This window comes from Halyomorpha halys, unplaced genomic scaffold (assembly GCF_000696795.3).
Source record: "Halyomorpha halys isolate HHAL.00 unplaced genomic scaffold, Hhal_1.1 Scaffold239.1, whole genome shotgun sequence".
Taxonomy (NCBI): domain Eukaryota; kingdom Metazoa; phylum Arthropoda; class Insecta; order Hemiptera; family Pentatomidae; genus Halyomorpha; species Halyomorpha halys.
In genome coordinates, this window is record NW_027114928.1 from 756,777 (window position 1) to 779,096 (window position 22,320).

Below are 22,320 nucleotides of genomic sequence, written 5' to 3' on the forward strand. Positions count from 1 at the left end.
AAACATTATTATAATTATAACATATTAATTATAATTGAATAGTCGAAATATGTTTTAAGGTGAATTAATTATTACTTACCAATAGGAAAACATGGGGACTGAATACCGAACTGAAGACCTAATGATCTAACTTTCGACACTAGTACAACCATTTGCCCAGATGGGTCTCTTGAATTGCATTGATCAAGCTCTGAAAAAGATTGATAATATTATTACATGGAAATATTATTATTATATATCTAGATGGTTGACCATATGTGAATTTGGATAGGTCATAGTTCTTAACTATTTTTTTATTTCTTCTTAACCGTAACACTGGTTCCTTCAATATTATTATGGTTTTTCCCAAATAAAATAATTTAATTAATCAAAAACAGAAAGTAATTTTCTGATTTATAACAATAGATACTAAAATTGTCTACCTACCTTTTAGTATTATATTATCCCAAATAGAATTTATAAGTTCTTTATCATCATGACCAGCGCAATCTAAAATGGCTAATTTCTGTTCCCAAAGTCCAAAAGGTTCAGCAAAAGATTCATAGAGCTAAAACATATGAAAAATTTAAAAAAAAAGTTAAATATCTTAATAATAAATATATTAAAAACATAGCCTTTTTGAACTTAAGAGTTCAAATAAAAACTAATGCAATAATTTGATTGGCATATTAATTACCTCAGTAATTGAAAGCAAATTAGCATTAAGCTTCCTGCAAGCATCCTGTACATTAATGTCACTTGCATCGGGCATCGAGGTAATCCTTTCCAGAATCTAAAGGGAAAAAAAAATTAACAAACCTTAAGTAGTAATTATTGATATAATCTTTAATACAAGTTATTTTGTTATAGTTTGTTTTGTTAAAAAATTGATTATTTACTCCCTATTGTTTATTCCCTAATAATGAAAAATCCTGACAACTCTATATCCCAATCAGGAATGAAAGATTATCTATTCAAACAAACCCTACACCTCTTCCCTTAAAATTAACTAAATTAGAAAATTGATCCTGATAAAAACCATAACAGTGCCTCAATTAATAACAAAACTTATAATTCAATAGTTTTTAACAATTTTTCCTTAATTATTTCCCCTTACTAAAATCCTTGTCAGTTTTCTCTCTCCATTAAATTTTTCCCAAAATACCTCTCCTTATATCATTACCCATCAAAATTACAAAACATCATGAATTGAAAAACTTCCACTTAAAATTATAAGTTCTCTTGGTCTTATGGTTAAAAAAAAACAAACAGAGATATAATGCTTTCCTTCATATATCTTTAATGACCAATTTTGGAACAATTGTTACATCGCCTATTTCTCACTCCCACAAAAATCCTTTCAATTTAGAATAAAACTTTAGACTATTTCCACTCCCCCTAAAAAATCATCCTCCCCTCTCTCTGGCAAGTCAACCTCTAGATTGGTTGGAGGTACGTGTAATATTCATATCAAAATCACAACAATCTTCTTTGAGTCAGTTAAAAGAAATTGTAATATGTTATAATAAATGCATTACAGGGTTTCTTGGCCACCATTTACTTATAAAACAATCTTTAATAACAGAAGATTTACCTGCTTCTGTACTCGAGCAACATGTACTAAATCTTCTAATTCATGGAGAAATACACCTAAATGTGATGCACATCCCACTCCATCACTTCGCATACACATAACAGCCTTTCCAAGATATGTTAATCGTTGATGGAGAGTTATAAATTCACTGTTCAACAAAAAATAAATAAATATAAATTAATTACAAATTTGAATCACTATGTGATTAAATACATATGAACTAAAATAATAATGAAATAAGGATTACCCAGGGGCAGTAGCAATCTTGTATAATATTTGAGCAGCAGCAGCATGATTCCCAGATTTTTCGTGATATTGCCATAAAAGATCCCTGAGAGAGCTATCAACAGGATAACGTGAGAGAAATCTCTCTACTGAAGGCCTACCTAATGAAACAAGCGATGCTTGGAGTTCTCGGCTCACAAGCCAATCATAAACTACTATGTGGCAAGTTTCATCTTCAACTGACAAACATTTTTCAAGAGTAGCCTCCAACTGGAATAAAAAAAAACTTGTTGCAAATTATCCATGCTAAGCATACAGTTAACATATGACTCCATAATTGAATAAAACAATAAAATATATAATAATTAAGCATTATTACAGGAAACTATTAAACAAAAATAAAAAACACACCTTTCGCACAGAAAATTTGATGTCACACGTAAGTACGACACATTATAACCAAAGATAATTCTTTCATACTATTCACATTACATCATCTCAACCAAATAGTCCTGCAATATCAATATTAATTTAAGCCTTTCTTTCATAGCTAGATAGACATTATCAATTCAACCATCATCTGAATTTATGATAAGTATTGAAATGAACAACTTCAGACATAATTCCATAAAATTTATATGGTCTATCTATGGTTGTATATGAATTTTGAAAATATGCACTAGTTTTACCATGAGAGAAAAAACAAAATAAAAAAAAATTCAAAACAGGCTAAGTTATGAATTGAGGCATGGCAAGACCTATTGTATTAAGTGTTTACCATTTTAAAAAAATAATAATAAAAAAATAAAGATCATTCACAACAAAATAATCTACACGGTTGCTAATGTTGAGCCAATAAATTAGCATTTAAACGATCTCAATTGAGTAGAAACTAGGGCTCAATGATGGAGCTATCTGAATGTTCACACCTAGTCTGTTCCTTCTATCCAACCACTCCTTAATTATGCAAAAGTTATTACAATTTATAGTACATCGCTACTTACAATTTTTTGAGAGTGAGAAGATAAGTCAGCACTTCCAAAGAGGGGAGGAATATTATTACCACCCAATTGGCATTGTTGGTATAGGAAGTCTAATAAATGAACTATCTGTTGGTAGGCCTTATGTCTGAAAAAAAAAAAAATCATAAAAATTTATCTACTTAAGAAAGGAATGAACCAATGCGTATTGACTTCCAAACGAGTAACAACAAATATTAACTTTATAATACAAGACAGGTCCAGAAAGTAATAGAACTGTGGGGTTGTCATATTTTGTGATTTGTTTTTAAAGTTGGCAACACTGAGGAGTAGTGGGAGAGGCTCTTCTTAATATAATAAGCACTGGAAACCCATGTCAGGACTAAAACTTGTCTTGCAATGTTTTTTCAGTGAAATATGTCAATAAAATATCCCACCAAGTTTGAGGTGTGCACTTTATAAGGTTTCTTCTCACAGAAGGAAAAACTCCAGTTGAAATGTTTCCAAGGATCAAGAATATTTATGATGAAGGAGTTATGAACATATTCAAATGGTGTCATGAACTAAATAAAGGAAGAACGAATATTCATGACCAAAGAGTTGGTGTAAATAATTCAGGAGACATTTTGTAAAGACCAAAAATTGACAATGGAGGAAATGTATCTTATGTTTCCAACAATTTTTCAGATCTTTGTAACAGAAATGCAGGGATATTGAAAATGGTGCTCAATATTAGTTCCAAGAGCATTGGCCAATACCACCAAGGTACTTTTGAACTCATTTGCTTGGGACATGTTGAATCACCCTGCTTACTCCCTTGACTTGGCGCCTTTAGATTTTCATGTTTTTACCTTCCTGAATATTCACATGGGTGGATAAAACTCTTGAACTGACGAAGAGGTGAAACAAGAGGTCTTGAAATGAACGAAGGAGATGATAAAAGAGGTCTATGAGGAGGATGTAAAAAGCTTGTACCACGACTTACAACCTACATTGAACAGGAAGGCGATTATGTGAAAAAATAAGTAACATATATAATTACAATATCCAGTCATTTGTTTTACCCACAACATACAAAAAAATTAATTATTCTTACTTTTTGGACATGCTTTCTCACCTTTAAAATATGTTTTTATTTCCAATAGTTTATGATTTTTAAGAAAAAAATAAAGTAAAAAGAGAGATACACTTTTTTTTTTGTTTTAACCCGTTCCTGTCTATTACACACAATTCTGGGAAGGTGAAGTTTTCATTTTTTGGGGCATAAACAAAATAAAAGATAGGAATCAACCTGGCGCCACTGCTATTTTGAGGTTGCTAAGGTAATGCATTAACACACTTGCCTACAGCAGCCTCAGATCCATAACAACTTCAATTCTCAATGTAATATGGCATTGTTTATTTCCCAAACTGATTTTAATAATTTAATAATCACTTATCCAATGTATTATCATTGTTTAAAAAAAAAATAAAGCATTAAAATGCATAAAAATAAAGTCATCCTAAAGAGGAACTAAATAAGGGGGCTCTTAGAGCAACAATGGATGTTATCAAGAAAAAAGAAAACATTGGTTTGGTACTTTAGTCCTAATATGTCACGTTGCTGAACCAGTAATGTCACTAGCTCCTTGTCAATATTTTTAATTTACAAGAGTAAATATAAAAATAGTAAATATAGTTGAACAAATAAAAACCTACAGATAGGTCTTAAAAAATAAAAATATATATATCACTATCAACTAATAACAACTTAAATAATATTTGTAAGGTAGCAGTAGCCAAAATAAAAAATAGTTAAATTAAATTATAAATTTTTTTTTTATTTTGTAAACAAAAATATTTTTCACAATATAGCACAAGACCATGACAATTGGAGTAAGCAGTGAGAGAAGGCCAAGACCTGCCAGTAGAGTTAAGCCACAGTACAAAAAAAAAAAAAAAATGCTATTTTTTAATTAAAACTTATTTTTTATACATTAATAATACCAAATCTTGTTTCATAAAACAAGAAAACCGCAGTAGGTCCTCTTTAGGAAAAGAGAGTCAATGCACACCATGGCTGGCTGATCTCTAAAATACATAGATATATTTAAAAAATAAATAAATTTTATGATGAATCTAATACACCTATTTACCGGAACATAAATTTTATATGAAGTAAAATCAACTGAATTAATTATATTTATTAATTTCAATATAAAATAATACGAATCATGTGACTATTTACCTGGCTTCAAATGCCTTACTTCCTTCTACATCTTCTACAGGCCTACCTCTGGCTATAAACTTTGAAGCCAGTAAATTTGAATCAGACTTGCTAGCAACATCCTGGCACATTTCTAAAACTCCATCATAATAGCCACATTTGACTAAACTCTTGCATACTGAATCGATATCAACATTTGGGGATACATTTTTACAAAGCTGAAAAAGAAATTAAAAATTGCTCAGCAATGAATTAATATTTAATGGCGTAGTAAATACATATATGTATACTTATTTTATTACATCAATTGCTGAACGTAACAGGTTTAACTTGGCTTCTTCATCAATTTCATCTAACGCCATTTGAAGAATTTCATTCACCTGTAATTATGAAAAGGTTAAACGTTTTGTTACTTTAAAAAGAAAAAAAAATAGAATAAATTACAATATAAAATTACTTTTGTACAAGTTGCGTCTTCATTTTTATAAAGAAGAGGGCACACTTCCCTCAGTTTTGAACTGATTGGATCAACAGAAGCGTTATCATTCAAATACCTACAATACATTTACAAAAATTAAATATTTTTAAAAATAATTAAAGGCAATATTTGGTTAAGAGATTAAATATTTACATACAAACTGACTAATTTTGAAATAAGCTCATGGCATAAATCTTCTCCTTTAAGTATAAGTTCTCTAAATGTAATGTGTATTAATTGGTCTTGACTTTCCTATAAAAAAAAAAAAAGAAGATGTTTTTGTGTTAAAGATAAATCATACAGGATGAAAATGAACATTGAAATAAGCTTTGAAAAATACCGGAGAAAGAGATTCCACAATCAGAGGCAATTCATGATCACATAACAACTTCCAAAGAGAGAAAACTTGGGTGATTCGCTCAACAAAATTCCTCAATGCATCAAGTGATGCTTTTTCTTGGATGAGAGCTTCTTGTAAACGAGTGCGTTGACCACTTGGAGAAACTACAGTTGTATTGCTGGTTGGCTGTAAACTTTACATTGAAACTATGTAAATACTATTTATGTGTTGTGCAAGAAAATGATAAACCTCTTAATAAAAATTATAATTTATTTTTTTGAAACAATTAAAAAGAGCATAATTTATAATTTTATTGATTGTAAGTAAAAAAAAAAAAGTCAATCGTATGTTCATTATAATTTTTCAAAATTTATTGCGAAGACCTCCAAAACTCTAACATTGGAACACAACTATTATCAATTCATTCTTTTAAAAGTGATTCATGAAATCCTCAAAGCTTAATAACAGAGAGAAATATATTTGAATTATAATTAGGAGATATTTTGTTTCCAGAATAATCAAAAACCTAATAATAATAAGATTGCAATGATTGAATTATAACTAAGAGTTCATTAACACTTTAACTGCTGACTCATAGCTAGCATTCTAGTTAGCCTAGTGTGCTGACTATGAGTAATTCTGTATTTTCACTAACAGCTATTACGTAATTGACAGTCAATGTATTAATCCAAATGGTCTATTTTATATCAATATGTCTTTATTTTTAAAACAATGTTAAATTGAATTAATGTAAAGTACCTGGTGCCGACATCTGATGAGCTTAAAGTGTATCTTGCAAGAAATGAACGAAGCTCATACAGTTGAACTGTCTTTAAACTAAGTTCTTCACAAGTAATAGTTGGCAAATACTAGAAAAAAAAAATTTAAATAAACAAATTTTTTAAATAAGCACCAAACAATATGAATGTAAAATGAAAAACTAGAAAAATGCTTAATTTGGGAGTGGGATATAAAAAAAAAAAAAAGATAAAGGGAACAATGCAATATTTGTTATAAGCTTTTCTAGAAAAATGAAACGAAATAACTAAGTAAACTAACACCAAACAAGTATTATTAACAAATATTTCAATGAAATCCAGGGATCAAAGCAATATAATGGGAGAATAAAATTAACTCGGTAAAAAACAAATTTCTGGACCGAAACAAAAATCAGTTGTCTGTCTTCTAGTAAGTATGGCATGAAGTTTATTGGATGCCAAACCCGTGTTAACATCAAACAAATGAATATTATTACAAAATAATAGGATTTATGAATATAGTTAAATTATTTTAATTTGTTTTGAAGATGTAATAAAAAAAAAAAAAATTATCAAAACTAGTTTTAATCCACCAACAAAGAATAAAAAAAAGGCAATCAAGAAAACTAAAGCAGTTGATAAGAAGTCAGGTGAGAGACCAAGAACAAGATGGTGATTTTATAATAACGGAGAGCAGGATTAAATATAAAAAAACTTTCCAGCTTAAACTGGATTGACTGAAATTTGCCATCTAAAAATATTTTAATGAATATCAAGTCATATATTTAAGTATTCTTAGCCAATTCATAATTGAGAATTCAAAACAAAATGGAAAGCATCATAACCCTATCTATACCGCCATGGTTGGAACTTAAAATTGTTTCATGATTGAAATTTCATTCATACTCTATTAAGAAACTATATATTTGTTGGATTATAAACAGTACTCAAATTGTTCATTAGTATTGAGACAAAGACAAGGGTAGGAAATAACTTGCTCAAAACATCAGGAAGTTACTGATAACTATAATGAATAATATCAATTTCTTCCTCAGATGAAACATTACAAATTTTTAAATGGATCTAATCCTTCTAAAAGGGGGTGATGGTAGCAGCGTGGTAACGCGCCTATCTATCAACTCAAAGGTTGTGAGTTCGAGTCCCCAGCCCTACCTGGGATTTTTTTCCAGCATATCATTACACAATACTCACTCACAGCCTCTCCCAGGCATTTGTGAGACCCATTAGCATGTGGGTGGCACTCACCAAAAATAGGCGTAGAAGTGAAAACCCATCCCTATGAAAACCATAGGTCAAGAAACACTCGATGTATTTCCCTAGTACATCGCAAGTGGCCTTGGACCTCCATGGTCTGTCACGCCAATAATAATAATAATTACTATTAATGGTTTAATTAGATCACATATATCAACTTCTGCTCCTTGCGCTCTCTCAAAAGGGGTGTGTGCAGCTCCCTGGTCAGAAGGGAAGGGTTGTTGAACGACTAAGAGATCTATGATGATCTATCTATCAAACCAATAAAATTAACACTAATAAGGCTATTATGTAATAGGACAAAAAAAAATCAAAATCAAAACTCTGTAGGGGGGAAAATTCTGTAGGATTATAAGAGCTCTTTTTTTTATAAACTTTCAGTATGAACAGAGAGCAACAAATAGGGGGTGGGTATGTTACTTACCAAATGGAAAATAAATTGACAATAGGCAAGTATATTCTTTCACGAAAGTAATACCAAACTACAGAAATGGCAACTAAAAAATCACACAGAAACAATTAAGCACTATATAACTTAAAACTTAGGTTCTCTTGTAATGGGATTTTCATATGTTTGGGGGCAGTTATAGAGACATAAAGCAAATATTGCTAAAATAATGCAGGAGTATAGGTCTATATTTACAAATAGTTTATAATACTGTCTAATTCTTTGTATAATGACAGTGTTAAAAAACCTATAATAAGATGGGCAAATTTTTTATTCAAGTGGATAATGTAGAAAAAGTATATTTATTTTTTCAAATAAATTAAAAAAAAATTCTTGTTTATATTTTATTGGTGATAAAATGTTAACTAATTTCTCTAGCCCATAAACATGTTAAGGCAGAAAGTTAATATAAGTTATCAGGATTTAGTGTTATTAGCACAAAATACCTTAAGTCCCACCAATCGGAATGGTTAAATTTCATTGGTGATTTTACCAGCCATACATTCAAAAAAAAAAAAAGTGGAGGGGTCTGGGAATCAATATCCCTCAATAGAGGAGAAAACAACATCTTCCACAATGTTTTTTCACAATAAATTTTAAAATGATCCTTTCCCTCCAAGTTATCTATTGCCTCCAGATCTGCTATCATCTTCAACCAAAAACTGTTTAGTTTTATCAGCTTTCCTTGCTCTTCACAAAGTGTTAAGTAAGGATTGCATACAACATGGTTACGGCACATCAAGGACCAATAATGAGTGTAAGGAGACAACATAACCCTGCAGAAGGGCCGCCCATAGCTCAGTGGTTAAGACACAGTCTTACCAATTTGATGTCTATTGGCGTTGCCGGTTCGAATCCGGCCTGGGACATTGACTTTTTTCATTGCGTGGCGGTCCCACAAAATGAAGAACTTTGACCCCCAACCATGGTTAGGCAGTATAGGACTCCAATGGGAGTCTTGGCCGAAAAAAAAACCCTGCAGAACACACGCCCTGTGAAGTTCCTCTAGTTACCTCTTACTACCTTCTGCCTGTAACACGTTAGTGTTAGCAGAACAGAGACACCCACTTATGTCTCCAACAACCTTTACTTCAACTGGCAATGTTCGTAAAACCAACATGGTCAACCAAATTCTTGGTGTGTTTCAAAGTGATTTTTTGATTCCACATTTTGCATGATTAAGGTAGGTTATCCAATGCTATGTCATTCATGTTGAAGAGTTCATCAAGTAATGAGAGATGTAATAATCTGTTCGATGAAACATACAAAATCATTTATTTTTCCAGAATCTTAAAAGCAATTTTTTTTCAATGAATATTTAATAAGATGACTTGAAATTTAATAATCTAATCAAAAAGCCGATTGTAATCAACAAATTTTGAGATGATACAAGTATACTTTTTTAGATTATCATTAAATAAAGAAATATATTACTGAATAGATAGTTAGGGGAAAATCCAATAATTAAATTTTTTATAGGAATGGTTTATAGTTTTTAAATACATTAAAACAGAAAACGGATAGAAAACTGATACACTGAAAAAAAGATTCTTTAACGAAACAAAATAGAAAGAATATTTTGTATATTACAAGCTAAGCCCAGCTGTTTTAAGCACATTGTATATATATCATACTTGTTTACAATAACATGATAGTGCGGCCCTTCTGAGTGGTATTCAAAGCACCTGTGTTGCCCATTGTTCTCACTTAGGGCACATGGCAACGATTTTACGGATTGATTGATGTTTATGGCTACTTGTTCATTCCTATGGGTAATAGCCTCATGTCAAGAAGCCTATGAAAATTACAGTAATCAGATCTTTGCCAAATACCATCAAAGTTAATATGATGTTTCTTTACATGTGTTTATAAATATAACTCACACGGCAATTGAAAGAAAATTTTAAGCTTTCTCAAACCTTATTAAACATCATTTAGTTGTTTGCCAACTACATAAGCAAAGTGAGATTCCTTACAATTTTTATTAGGAATATAATAACCTTTATTTCAAGATCAATGATTTGTAGTTTGAGAATGTAATCTAGTCAGATGAGCCTATTTAGAAAATATTTCTGCTTATGCATAAGCGACAATACCTGATAAAATTGATGCTAGACCATTTTTAGATCAATCCTCATCTTTCCTCAAACTTCAGTGCAGATCAGATGAGCTGTTTTCGAAATTTAAATGCTAAATAAAATACATTTGCAAATGTCAAGTCAAAAATAATAGATAGAATTTGATAAAATCGATACAGGACCATCTAGATACCAACTAGCACAATTCCTAAAAATTATGTTAAACTGAATAAATAATAGGTATCAAGTCCAAACATAATACAGACACGGAACTGGATTTGTTATTTGTTGTCTAAAACAAAAATACAAGCCAAAATTTTGCGTTCTCAGGACATTATTTTTTTATCCACTGCCTACATGAATTCTTCATACTAACTTCATTAGTGAGAAATAAAATATATTGTGTTATAATTGAATTAAGTAACAAATAATCAAATTATTAAATAAATAAAATATGATTTCCCTACAATAGGTTTTTTATTGTAATTGACATCTAAAACTCTTCTTAACCAAACTGGTCTAAGCATCCGGCTGAGGAAAAGGTAGAGCCCATTGTGCTTAGATGACATTGATACCCCATAAGTTTCAATACTTCTTGAAGGTTGAGCTTGCTTCTCTCCTAAAGGAGTGCTAACAGTACCAGGTTTGAAACCTGAAAAGAAAAGAGCATTATTAGATTGATTGTCAGCATACTTTTTAAAATTGCATGTTAGGTCAGCACCTCAGCACTTATTTCATAATTGACTGTTCAAGATCTGGTATGGGAATGTTCACTTTTATAGGTTCCAAATTCACAGAATAAGACTCAACTTTATTCATTCTAAGGTTACTTATTTTTATAATTTAAGATAAATATAATTTACTGAAATATTTCATTATGGTGATTATCACGGATGAATTAAAACCTGAATACACAATCAATTTATATTAAAATGAATAAATTGGAATAAAACAATTCTACCTAAAGGTAATGTATGATGCAGTATGCTCTGTTGAAGAGGGTTAGCAATTGTTGGTGGTTGTATAGATTGTATAGGTTGCTGTATGGTTTGTAGAACATATTTAGGGTCACCTCCATAAAGAAAAAATGCACGTGTTGCCCATTCAGCCATCTAGAAGGAAAAAACATGAACAGATAAAGATAATAGAAAATAAAAATATGGAAGAAAAAAATAAATAAATTACTATAACTATTAAAAATCATTCAACACAGCGATTTTGAAAACAATTATAAAGGGCTTTATAAGGAAAATTACATTGCAAGTAAAATAGTGATAATCAAATTGCTACATTTGTAAGTTCATATTTCAAATAAGACGTTATAATTTTTTTTTCCCCAAACTGGAAACATTTACTATGATTTCGAAATTGAAATAAATTCATGTTTCTATTGTCTTTGGATTTTCAAATTTTCAATCAAAGACTTGTATACTAAATGTCTTGAATTGAATGTAAACCTCATAAATCAAGTATCTCCAAATTTATTTCCAATCTCTAATCCAAAAATAAAAAAATCTAAAGTATAGCCCTCTAGAATGACTCCTTCCAAGCCCCAAGTTATCAATTGATTAATGTTAACTAGAAAGAAAGAAATTAATACTAACGTGTTGATTAGTTTGATCACATGCAAGTATAAGGGCCATCGCACATGCTTGATCTGAACCATGTTGAGCAAAGAACTGTTTCACTTCTTCACAGTCTGGCCCACCTTTCTCTCGCATTAGTTCACCAAATATGTCCACAGGTCTCAACTTTTCATAAATATCTGTACCCTAAAACAGAATAGGTTGATGAATTCATTTTCAAATCTAAGAAAAAATTAAAAACTATTCAATCTAAATATTGATGCTGATGAACATCACAAAAGAAAAGATATTTATTAGCAATCAAAAAATTATTAAGTAGTATTCTTGATCAAGTTAGACAAAAATTATCTAGATGCATACCTGTTGACTTAAAATAATAAACCTATCCTGAGGATAATTTTGTTGGTAAACCAGGAAGTGTCCATGTAATCCACGATCAGTCAAGCTCATATTTTCCCGTGATTCAGCTGAAAAAAAAGCATTAAATATATGACAGAAATGCAAATATTATCAATAGTATTTTAAATTAGTAAAAAAAAAAAAAATTCCATCCAAGTTATGTTTCTTCTTAAAAGTAACAAAATATCTTTAACTAATAATATTATGAATGATATTTCATAACATCTGAAAAATGTTGAAATCACTATCTATAGAGGACTTGATGCAATAAGGACATATCCACTATTATAATGTGGTGGATACACCCTAATGGCAGACAGCTCTAGGATGTACTACATTAACTTTCAAAATTAAATTAAGCAAAAATATACACATTAGAGTTAAAAAATAGGATTGATTATTAAACACAAATATAAATTTATATAATAATAAAACTCTTATTTACCTATAGCAATTGAAGCATTTTGAGGATTTGTAAAGACAAATTCTGTTAAGGGTAATTTCAAAGCAGATAAACCATCCATAGTAAAGCACCACAACCGATCAGGTGAATAGTCGCCCATAGATGATACCATAATAAAAGTACCTATCAATAAAAACAAATTCTGTGTCAGCAACAGTCTTTGATAAGAAATTAATAACCTTCTAGAGGCATCCACCAATACATCACATTGCTTAATTATTATTTATTAATTTTTTTCTATAATATAATAAACTTTCTAATAATAATTAATAAACTTTTTTTTTTACAGAAAAACTTAAGAGTTATGAAAATTTAAAAAGGTTTATGATCTTTCTACCTGATTTATGAATAGCCATAGCTACTCGGCCAATCCTCACATTTGCTGTGTTAGGAGCATGTCCAGGGGGCAGCCTAGCGTGCAGAAGTGACAATGTAGATGGTCTAGGTGGGCTTCCCGTAGTAAAATATAATCGAATTCCATTTTCTGTAACACCGACAACTCCAAAATGTGGAGAATCATTTTCAGAAATAGGGCAAAGGCTCACTACTCGACTAACCTCTGGAGGAGTTAAATTCCTGAAATAAAATGATTTCCTACCCTACAAATTAATCTAGTAGTCAATATTATCACGGTTCATTTCTTAAAATAAATCAGGTATATCAGAATACCAAGCTTATAGAAACATAAAAACAATCATATAGTAAATGTAACATCATTATCTAAAATAAGTATGCTTAAATTATTTATTAATTTATTTTTAAATTATTAATTAACTTACAAAAATAAATGTCTATTAATTTTTTCAAAGTTATAATGTTATATTATTTCAAGACAAATTTAAACCCATTTTTACTTTGAAATTCCTTATTGCAGTGGACCTTTCAAGCTAAAACTAGCTCGGACTCCACTGTAATAAAAATCTTAAGAAGTAGAAAAAAGGGTTGACTTGTCCTTGAAGTAATATAATTATTTATATGGGACAACATAATTATTTTTTCATTTAGCACTAAGGTACGCAAGCTTTAGAGTCATGCAATGAGGTTATCAGGTACAGATAATAACTTTTTTTAAAAATTTTTTAATTAGTTTTCAGATGTAAATTATATTCTTCAGCTTTGTATTGTAAAAATAGTACTAGCCAGCTTTTTTCAAATAAATAAGAAGATGGATAGTTTTTTTAGTTTAGAAGCATACCAAGGCTGGGTATCACTTTTTTTTTACTGATAGCTAATATGTATGTTGTTATTATTATAATCTGTAATAATCAGAAACTTACCTAATTAGATCGACAGTACTACGGTTGATAAAAGAATGATGAAGAGATGCAACTCTACAAGTTGTATCTCCATTTCTGCCAAGATCAAAAACTTCAATGGATCCTTTTATCGAAAGTGTATAAAGAATATTTCGGGATTCATCGACAGTTATTTCTGTTATCTGATCTTCTTCTGAAAATGCTCCTGATACAAATGTTGGAACAAGATAGGACAGAATAGCCTTAGTATGATTTACTTTCCAAGCTCTCTTACCACCCCAGCTCATTTCTTTCTACACTCAAAAATAAAATAGATTTAATAATTTTTCATACTATAGAAGAATTTACAATAGAAACAAAATTACAAATATATTTTATTTGTTTTTCTCACCCTGTAAACTAATTCATAAAGGTTTCCATCTTTTCCTCCAAGAAATATTCGTCCATTCTTTGTGCCTCTAATGACCCTTATAGGAACACCATCAGTGGATAAAGTGTAAATGGTATCTGGTGTGAGCTGCAATTCATCACCAACTTTTCCTAAGAGAATAAACCATTCCCGATAACACAATGTGTACCATTTAACAAAGAAATAATTTACACAAAGTGAAGGAAAAATAATAATAATTAAGAAGGCAACAGATTCAACCTATCCTGATTAGTATTCGTTTCATTGAATGGCCAATCCTCTCTATAATATGAAATTACGCTATGAGGAAGGATTGTTCTAGGAGGAGTAAAAGCTTATCAGATGGCTCAATTCGGCCAAAGCCTGCCAATATTGGAAGAAGAAAAGTTTTTCCACGTTTAACTGACAATGAATCGTACTTCACTCTGTAAAATAGCCTTGTTCACATCACAATTTTCGAATGTACTTTACTGTTTACTTATGTAAGTAAATTTGTCATGCATTTATATAGAAGTACAAAGGAAAGGTTAAAAACAGTGAATTCACATTTAGAAATATTTTCAACACTGAAATCAGTTAACAGGTGAAAAAGCCCTCGTTAGTCATGATTCAGCACTTTCGTCTTAAAATTTTGCATTGCTTTCCTGCCACTTTTTTTAGTATAGTCTTGTTGAGGATGGTAGAAAATGGTTCTCAGGTAAGTATTTTTAGCAGAACAGAAGAAGGAAAATTAATTGAAAATTTTGGGTACCTTCCTTCAAAAATTGTCTGCTCTGTCTTTACCAAACAGTCCACAATATAAAAATTAGCTCTGTTCCAAAAACTGTTAAAATTTTAATGAGTACTCTTATTTTTGGAGTTTTCATTGCTTGGGGATTTCTAAGGCATCAATTGCTACTTCTTGAACCACCAAAGAGCAATTCTGGCATCTTTTTTGTTATTAAGGCTTACTATTGCCAGAGGTGTAGTCCTTACTTTGATGGTATGGTCAAGCCAAACCAGGCCACTGCAGTTGTTGGGCTGATATAATTATTAATTAATAATAATTATTATAAGTAACAAAAAATAAAATGAAATTGTACAAATTTAGAGGAAATGAGGATAGTAAATAAACGCTTACGATCATTTGAAGAAGCCAAAATAACTCCAAGAACAGTTATTTCTACAGGCGTGGTAAGAATAAGAAGATGACTAATAAAACTCTGAAAAACTCCAGGTCTGGGAGCTATTAGGCCAACACTCACTATTGGGTCACTTAAACCATCAAAGTATGCCACATCGCCTCTGCAACAAAATATAATTTTCTGTTATTTTAATACAATGACCACTTAATAGAAGTTCTAATGTCTTTATGTTTATTTAATAACTTTAATTAAAAATTGTATTAGACTGATTGAAGATTTTACTTCTGAATAGTCCACTTATCTGTTTGGTTACACATAAACATGATCATTTTCTCAGAAACAAATAATAATCCAATTTTTGAAAATTAAATATTAATCTAATTCTGAAAACAAACATCTAATAAATATGAAAAAAAGGTAACCAACTAATTAGTGGATAAACTTAAAAATCAGGTGATAACCGAATTCATTTGAATCACTACTTAAAAAACTAAAAAGTTTAGTTTTCTTATTTGGCATATTAGTGCGGTTATGAATTTTATTGTAGCTGCACAAATATGGCAAGTAAACAATGAGTCATATCATAGTTGGTGGTCAAGGTATTAATGACGCATGGGAGATGGAAAACATGATTTTCTGGAAAAAGTAAGTTTATTTCAATCAGTCAATGCATTCTATAAAAGTAGATTCTGATGATTTATTAATAATAAATACTCTGTCATAGTGGTTCAGTTAACTAAGCTCCCACCTTTTCTTTCTATAGCACAGTTCAATTACTCAAGGGACTTCCATGTTCGTCTAGCCTTGTTATTATTTAAAAAATGTATATAGAATAGAACTCTGATTAGAATGCTCCAAAATACCTAATTTTCTGGCTGTAATAAATGTTTGAATACATTTATAATAATAAAACAAGATCTTCTACAATTGTTTTACGGTAGCTTTTATTTAACAATTGCTTAATAACATAACTGATAAATAATAAAAGAAAATGTCAATAAAATAAAAATATAAATGTCAAAACAATGTATAGCAGCTATTCCAAGCATAAGCCCAAGTGTTTAACCATATGACACAAGTTGTCATTTTATGGGATTTAAATAGATTTCCTTAGTTTAATTTACTAAATAAATTTAACTTAATTATCAATATTACCCTGATTCAAAGTTCCACAAGTATATATCACTTTCAACTGCCATCCAGGCTCGATTAATGTCTGGAAACATTCCCATGGTAGTTGTATCTCCTGACGATCCAGCTGCGAGAGCTAAGAGCAGGTTAAGGTTTTTTTTTTTATTTCTTTTGATTTAATATGAAGATGAATAAGGACTGACAATTACAATTTCAAGATTTATGATTGACAAATAGGAAATTCAAATAAGTAGGGTTTCAAAAACCACAAAAACATTTGGGAAACGCTAAACTGACTAAAATTTATTATTATTAATTAATTATGCAGTTTTCATACTAAATTGGTTCCATAAAATCTGAAAATTTCTGATTTCAACATTATTGTATAAACTTTTAAAGTCTGCACATATTACCAATTAATTAACTGAATATAACACTAAACCAAATAAACTGAACAATGAATTTTTCAGTAGGTAATTTAAGTTGAGCTAAAGGATACTGCTGAACTGGTCAGATATTTCTTGAGGCAGTGGTATCTTGTTTATCAATCTGAATTGAGATATTTGAGATAAATAACTAGAGTCTACATTATTGATATAATCAGTGTCCTTTGTTCCACTCGATGTTGTTCCACCTAAAAATAATTTATTAATGAACAGAGATTGCGAATAAATATAACATAGTATATGTAAATTACTTACTTTCACAAGTGATTTGAAGTCTGTCCAGCAGTTGAGGTAAATTGTTATCTTCAACAGTAAATTTTTCTAACATCCGATCAGCCAAATCTAAAAGATTCCCTGAGGGCTGATAACAGTCCAGAGGTGGAACTCTTTCATAATTACTCAAACTAAGATTCATAATTGTTATTTACACAGATACACGGGATGAAATAAAAATATTGCAGGTACAGTCCCGAAGATTAGTTATAACGTGATGTTTTTCATTCAGCAGCCAAAAAATAGCGGTCAATGACTCAGACTTCATAAGAAACTCAAAATATCAGTAATAAACAAGCATACTTAAGGTTACACCGGGTTACTATCATTGTTTCGCGCCATTTCTCATTTATGTAGGACATTATTTTAAAATCCCTTTGCATTAAATAGTTACATTTTTTAGATCCATAACTGAAAACACATCTAAAAGACCAAACGAAATATTACTTGAAACATTGTGAAGAGATCTTTTAAAGTTAAATAAAAATCTGACCGCTTACCAAGTCTTAGGACAAAGAGGTTTTCGTGAGTAGAATATAATTCTTTTTTTTTGTAATGAGTTGTTAGCTGATCGTAGATTAATATGAGGAAAAGATGATCGGGGGTGCGGTCAGCAGAAATATATAAATAAACAAAACTTATTTATTTGTGCCGACGTTTCGACCTAGATTTCAGGCCTTCATCAGGGACTTATCTTATCTTATCTTCTCCTCGTACTTAATATATAGCTTTAAAAGCTTTAATTTATGTAATATTTCAGGTGGAAAGGATAAACTCTGATTTTACAAAAACTTTTAAAAAAGAAAGGCTATCATATAGTTTTTGTTTAAAAATAAATTTAACTACTCTATATGTAAAAAGATAACATTAATAAGCAAGCTTTATATGAAACAGTAGGCTGTACATGAAATAGTATGTATGTACATGAAATAGTAGGCTTATTTTAATTTTGAGTTTTAATAAGGCTATATTAATAAATATTTTAATAATAAAATATAGAATTCGCCAAATTCGTGATTCACAAATCGATGTTTTGCCTATAAAAACCAACATTCAGCAATTTGTGTTTATAGGAATACAGTCTCTAAGAAACATTTTTATATATAATGAAAATTCTTGTTAGAAACTGACTTGTTTATTAGTTATAGCAAAAATATCCATATAGCCTCAACACTTTTTTTATTATCTTTACACACCTACGCTTCAGCCATTTTCAAGGATCTTATTCACAATATCACAACCAAACATTGTTTATCACATTATTACAGGCCATTATGCCTTTGTCAATTTTTATCATTAGTTAATTACCAATTATTTTCACAGTTACACTCGATAGTGTCAATATAGTGATTAGGTGAAATAGAAATTGTAAACTAATTATTGTAATAAGTGCAACCGTGAAAATAATAGGTAATTGACTAATAATAAAAATTGACAAAGGCATGATGGCTAGCAAGAATGTGATAAACTATCTTTGGCTGTGATAGTGTGAATAAGGTCCTTGAAAATGGCAAGAATGGCTGAAACGTACGTGTGAAATAACGTGTGAAGATAATAAAAAAGTGTTGGGACATCATGGATGTTTTTTTTATACATTATAAACATTTTTATGATTGTCCATACCTATGAACTTGGATGGTATTGTTTCTTTCTTTTTGAGATTGCATATTTTAATAACACAAGGCTCAGTAAATCTATATGTTATACGTTGATAATGCCACAAATCCTAGTCCCCATTAATCCTTGCTCCAAGTGCCATCAAGTCCCAAAACTCAAGCCTGGACAACCCTCCCGTCTATGTTCGTGCTGCCCCATAAACTCTACCATAAATTGATGGACCAATGAATAACCTTATGGCGATCCGCTCGTTATGTTTCCCAACGTAAATGTAATGTAAAAACCTTAAGCCTGGACGTCCGATGGAACTGTGAATGGCTGAATAATTCGCCGGCGGAAAGAGGACCAAATTTTAATAAACCATGACAAGTATAGATTCTAGATTAGATTATGGACCTCTTAATCTTAATTAACAAGACGATGTTTTAATAATACCTACAACAAGAAGCTAAAAGAGGTAATAGTAAAAAGATGTGAGGAAGTTATAAAGAAAACATGTGTATTAGCTGTTGTACTATTGGGTGAAAAGAAAAATCTCGTAATTATTAAGAGAAATTAAATCCTTAACGGCTATCATTCTTAATTTCTTTCTGATGTTATGAACCAAATGTGGATACAACAACTAAGCTGGCTATCCTCCAAATCAGTTCTTAAAACAGACGTTTTTGGTAAAATAGGTTATAAAATAAACAATTTAGTTGAACATGATGAACAGATAGTTAGCCGTGGATAATATATATGAGGAGATGGTTGGGGATGCGGTCAGTGAAGAACACAAATAAATAACAAATTATTTATTAGCGCTAACGTTTCGTCCAGGATTTAATCTATAATGAATGTTGTTTTCTTATTTTTTAATTATTCTGTATTTCCTCTTATTCATTATGGTTGTAATCTTGCTTTTTCTTCTTAGTCTCGATGAAGACTTGGAATTTTGGTCAAAACGTAGGCACTATTGAATACGTTTTTACTTATTTGCGTTCTTTATTGACTGCATCTCCAATTATCTTCTCCTCATAATTTTAGTTCGACCAAATCTTATGGTATATTCAGACAAAAACAACATATATTCCGATTGTAGTATCAACTTATCCGTACTATTCAATTTCTCACAGCAATGAAGTGATAGAATTTCATTAATAAATGCACAATTAAGAGAAGCCTCTTAAAAGTACAATTAAGAGAATCCTCTCAAAAGAACAATTAAAGAGAAGCCTCTTCAAAGTACAATCAAGAGAAGTTTTGGCATAAATGAATTCTGGAAGGGAAAAATTTACTCGTTCTGCATAAATCAAACGTCTTGATTGTACTTAACAACCAACCCATCTCGATATCATCACACATTTCATCAGTTATCGATTTCAGCCTCATTGTTCTTTTTTTCCTCATGAAAACTCATAAGCCGGTAATCTGTGACGACCTGTTGTCGCCACGGCCTATCCTGTCGTCTGTTATTGAAAGCTCCTCAAAGTTTGATTTCCGAGTTTCATTGAATCTGTCATATTAATACTATCACCCAGAAGAAGTTATTAACAGAAACACTGGTTTCTGGCTTCTTAGAGACTGTTCTAAAATCGTTTTTTTTTTCCAGAAATAATCCAGCAGTACTATTTTATGGACACCGTACCTTAAATCTTTATTATTGACTCAATATGAAATTCTCACTCAACTTGACAATTGCAAACTTCCAAAGCCCTGTTTGAGGGTCTGACTTCCTCACTCACCTTGGCCCCAATCTCGACTTGTGCTGTAGATACTTTATCGATAAAATGTCTTTTAAATTTATTCAAGTTCAACTACTGTCATGCCATTAGTATCCTGAACTGAATGCTACATCACCCTACTGGTATGAAAATATCAATAGGTTAGCTGATAAAGAATTATAACAACATGAGACATGCAACTCAACTTTTCCTTATAATTAAACATTTTATTGCCAACATGGGCCCACCAATCTTCTGGACCAAGATGTATGTATACCTTTTGATGCATTGAAAGCAGTTAAAGAGGTGTTTATTGAATGATCCCACTAGGCTTTTGCAGAATTTTCAACAATCCTTGGTCCAGCACACCTACTTATTCAAAAAAAGTGAAAGATGAGTGCAGAAGTTGTGGTAACTAGGGGTTAATAAATGCTACTGTGCCAGTATTCCACTGTTACTTGCCTGTCAAACATCCACGATTGTGCCAGCATTCTTGAGAACCAAACGTTTTCTCTACCATAGATTTCGTTCGAGCATATAAAGAAATAGCAATAGCTCCAGCCCACAAAGCAAATATGCTCTCAATAACGCTCGTTAAAAATAGACTTTTTTCAGGAAAACCTGTCAAACCCTATCTATGAGCCATGAAGAGGAGGGTTTTAGTAAAATCTTAGTTATAATTAAATTTTTGAAGGGAATACCACTTTCATGAAACATTAACTAATGTATTTTTTCTAGGACTACTCCTTGGCAATGGTTCATATTGACATTGTTAGGAAGACTTCGGTATTCCATTTATTTTTTTTTTATATTTACTCACTTGTGTAGATAGATATAGGAGTTTCCCAGAAGTTTTTTCATTGTCGTAAACCTGGTAGTAAATTCTTCCAGCCATGTGTTGTTGAGAGTGGATTCAGTTAACACACTGATCACACCACCGACATAAGATAATAGTGCCAAAACAATTAGAGCAAATCCTTCCTTATCTGTCTTAAGACCAATTTAAATGTCTTATTTTGCGAACATTTACTTAAAATGAGTAGATGAGTATTTATAAATCGAGAAATAGGATGTGGGTCACAATTCTAGTTCTAATTATTTCTTTTCAATTTTTAATCAGAGTTACAATGTATCTCAACCTAAATCAATTTTATCAAATACTGATCTACTTATAATTAAATATATTTTATAATTTTGCACCAAGAAGTAAGCTAAAAAGTATTAATATTGGTTCTTAAATATTATTGAAAGGAATATGGTCCGGGTGCGGTCAAAAAAACTCAAATAGTAGAAATATACTATTTTAATGAGCCAACGTTTCGCCCCACATTGCAGGGCTTCTTCAGGGCTAAAAAAGATACAAACACATAGTTACATAAGGAAAACAAAAATTACACATAAGTGTAAAATAACAGGTGTATAAAATGTAATAAAGTAAGATATAATAAGAAAAATTAAAGGTAGTAAATAGTAAATGTAAAGGGTAATAGTAACAAATAGATAACAAAAGAAATATTAAAGAAAATACAAATAAAGAGATGTAAAAAGAAAA

At 30.6% G+C, this 22,320-nt stretch overlaps 1 protein-coding gene across 3 annotated transcripts in view; it reads right to left on the reverse strand.

Annotated features, from left to right (window-relative positions):
• Positions 1 to 17,958, reverse strand: part of Nup154 (nuclear pore complex protein Nup154) — a 20,678-nt gene extending 2,720 nt beyond the window's left edge. The window contains exons 1-24 of one of the 3 annotated variants that reach the window (XM_067052015.1): positions 17,431 to 17,958; positions 17,229 to 17,363; positions 16,754 to 16,856; positions 15,595 to 15,758; positions 14,457 to 14,605; positions 14,087 to 14,358; positions 13,147 to 13,403; positions 12,792 to 12,932; positions 12,308 to 12,414; positions 11,966 to 12,133; positions 11,323 to 11,473; positions 10,829 to 11,013; positions 6,562 to 6,671; positions 5,803 to 5,995; positions 5,620 to 5,714; positions 5,442 to 5,538; positions 5,287 to 5,364; positions 5,006 to 5,202; positions 2,803 to 2,926; positions 1,821 to 2,068; positions 1,574 to 1,721; positions 677 to 772; positions 427 to 547; positions 80 to 190 (exon numbers count right to left, since the gene is read on the reverse strand). In XM_067052015.1, the coding sequence (XP_066908116.1) occupies positions 80 to 190; positions 427 to 547; positions 677 to 772; positions 1,574 to 1,721; positions 1,821 to 2,068; positions 2,803 to 2,926; positions 5,006 to 5,202; positions 5,287 to 5,364; positions 5,442 to 5,538; positions 5,620 to 5,714; positions 5,803 to 5,995; positions 6,562 to 6,671; positions 10,829 to 11,013; positions 11,323 to 11,473; positions 11,966 to 12,133; positions 12,308 to 12,414; positions 12,792 to 12,932; positions 13,147 to 13,403; positions 14,087 to 14,358; positions 14,457 to 14,605; positions 15,595 to 15,758; positions 16,754 to 16,856; positions 17,229 to 17,363; positions 17,431 to 17,590 (3,610 nt within the window). In that variant the 5' untranslated portion in view covers positions 17,591 to 17,958. Of the gene's footprint in view, positions 1 to 79; positions 191 to 426; positions 548 to 676; positions 773 to 1,573; positions 1,722 to 1,820; positions 2,069 to 2,802; positions 2,927 to 5,005; positions 5,203 to 5,286; positions 5,365 to 5,441; positions 5,539 to 5,619; positions 5,715 to 5,802; positions 5,996 to 6,561; positions 6,672 to 10,828; positions 11,014 to 11,322; positions 11,474 to 11,965; positions 12,134 to 12,307; positions 12,415 to 12,791; positions 12,933 to 13,146; positions 13,404 to 14,086; positions 14,359 to 14,456; positions 14,606 to 15,594; positions 15,759 to 16,753; positions 16,866 to 17,228; positions 17,364 to 17,430 lie in introns of all 3 variants that reach the window. The other 2 variants (XM_014419482.3, XM_014419480.3) reach the window with 2 other exon arrangements.
• Positions 17,959 to 22,320: the final 4,362 nt, after the last annotated feature.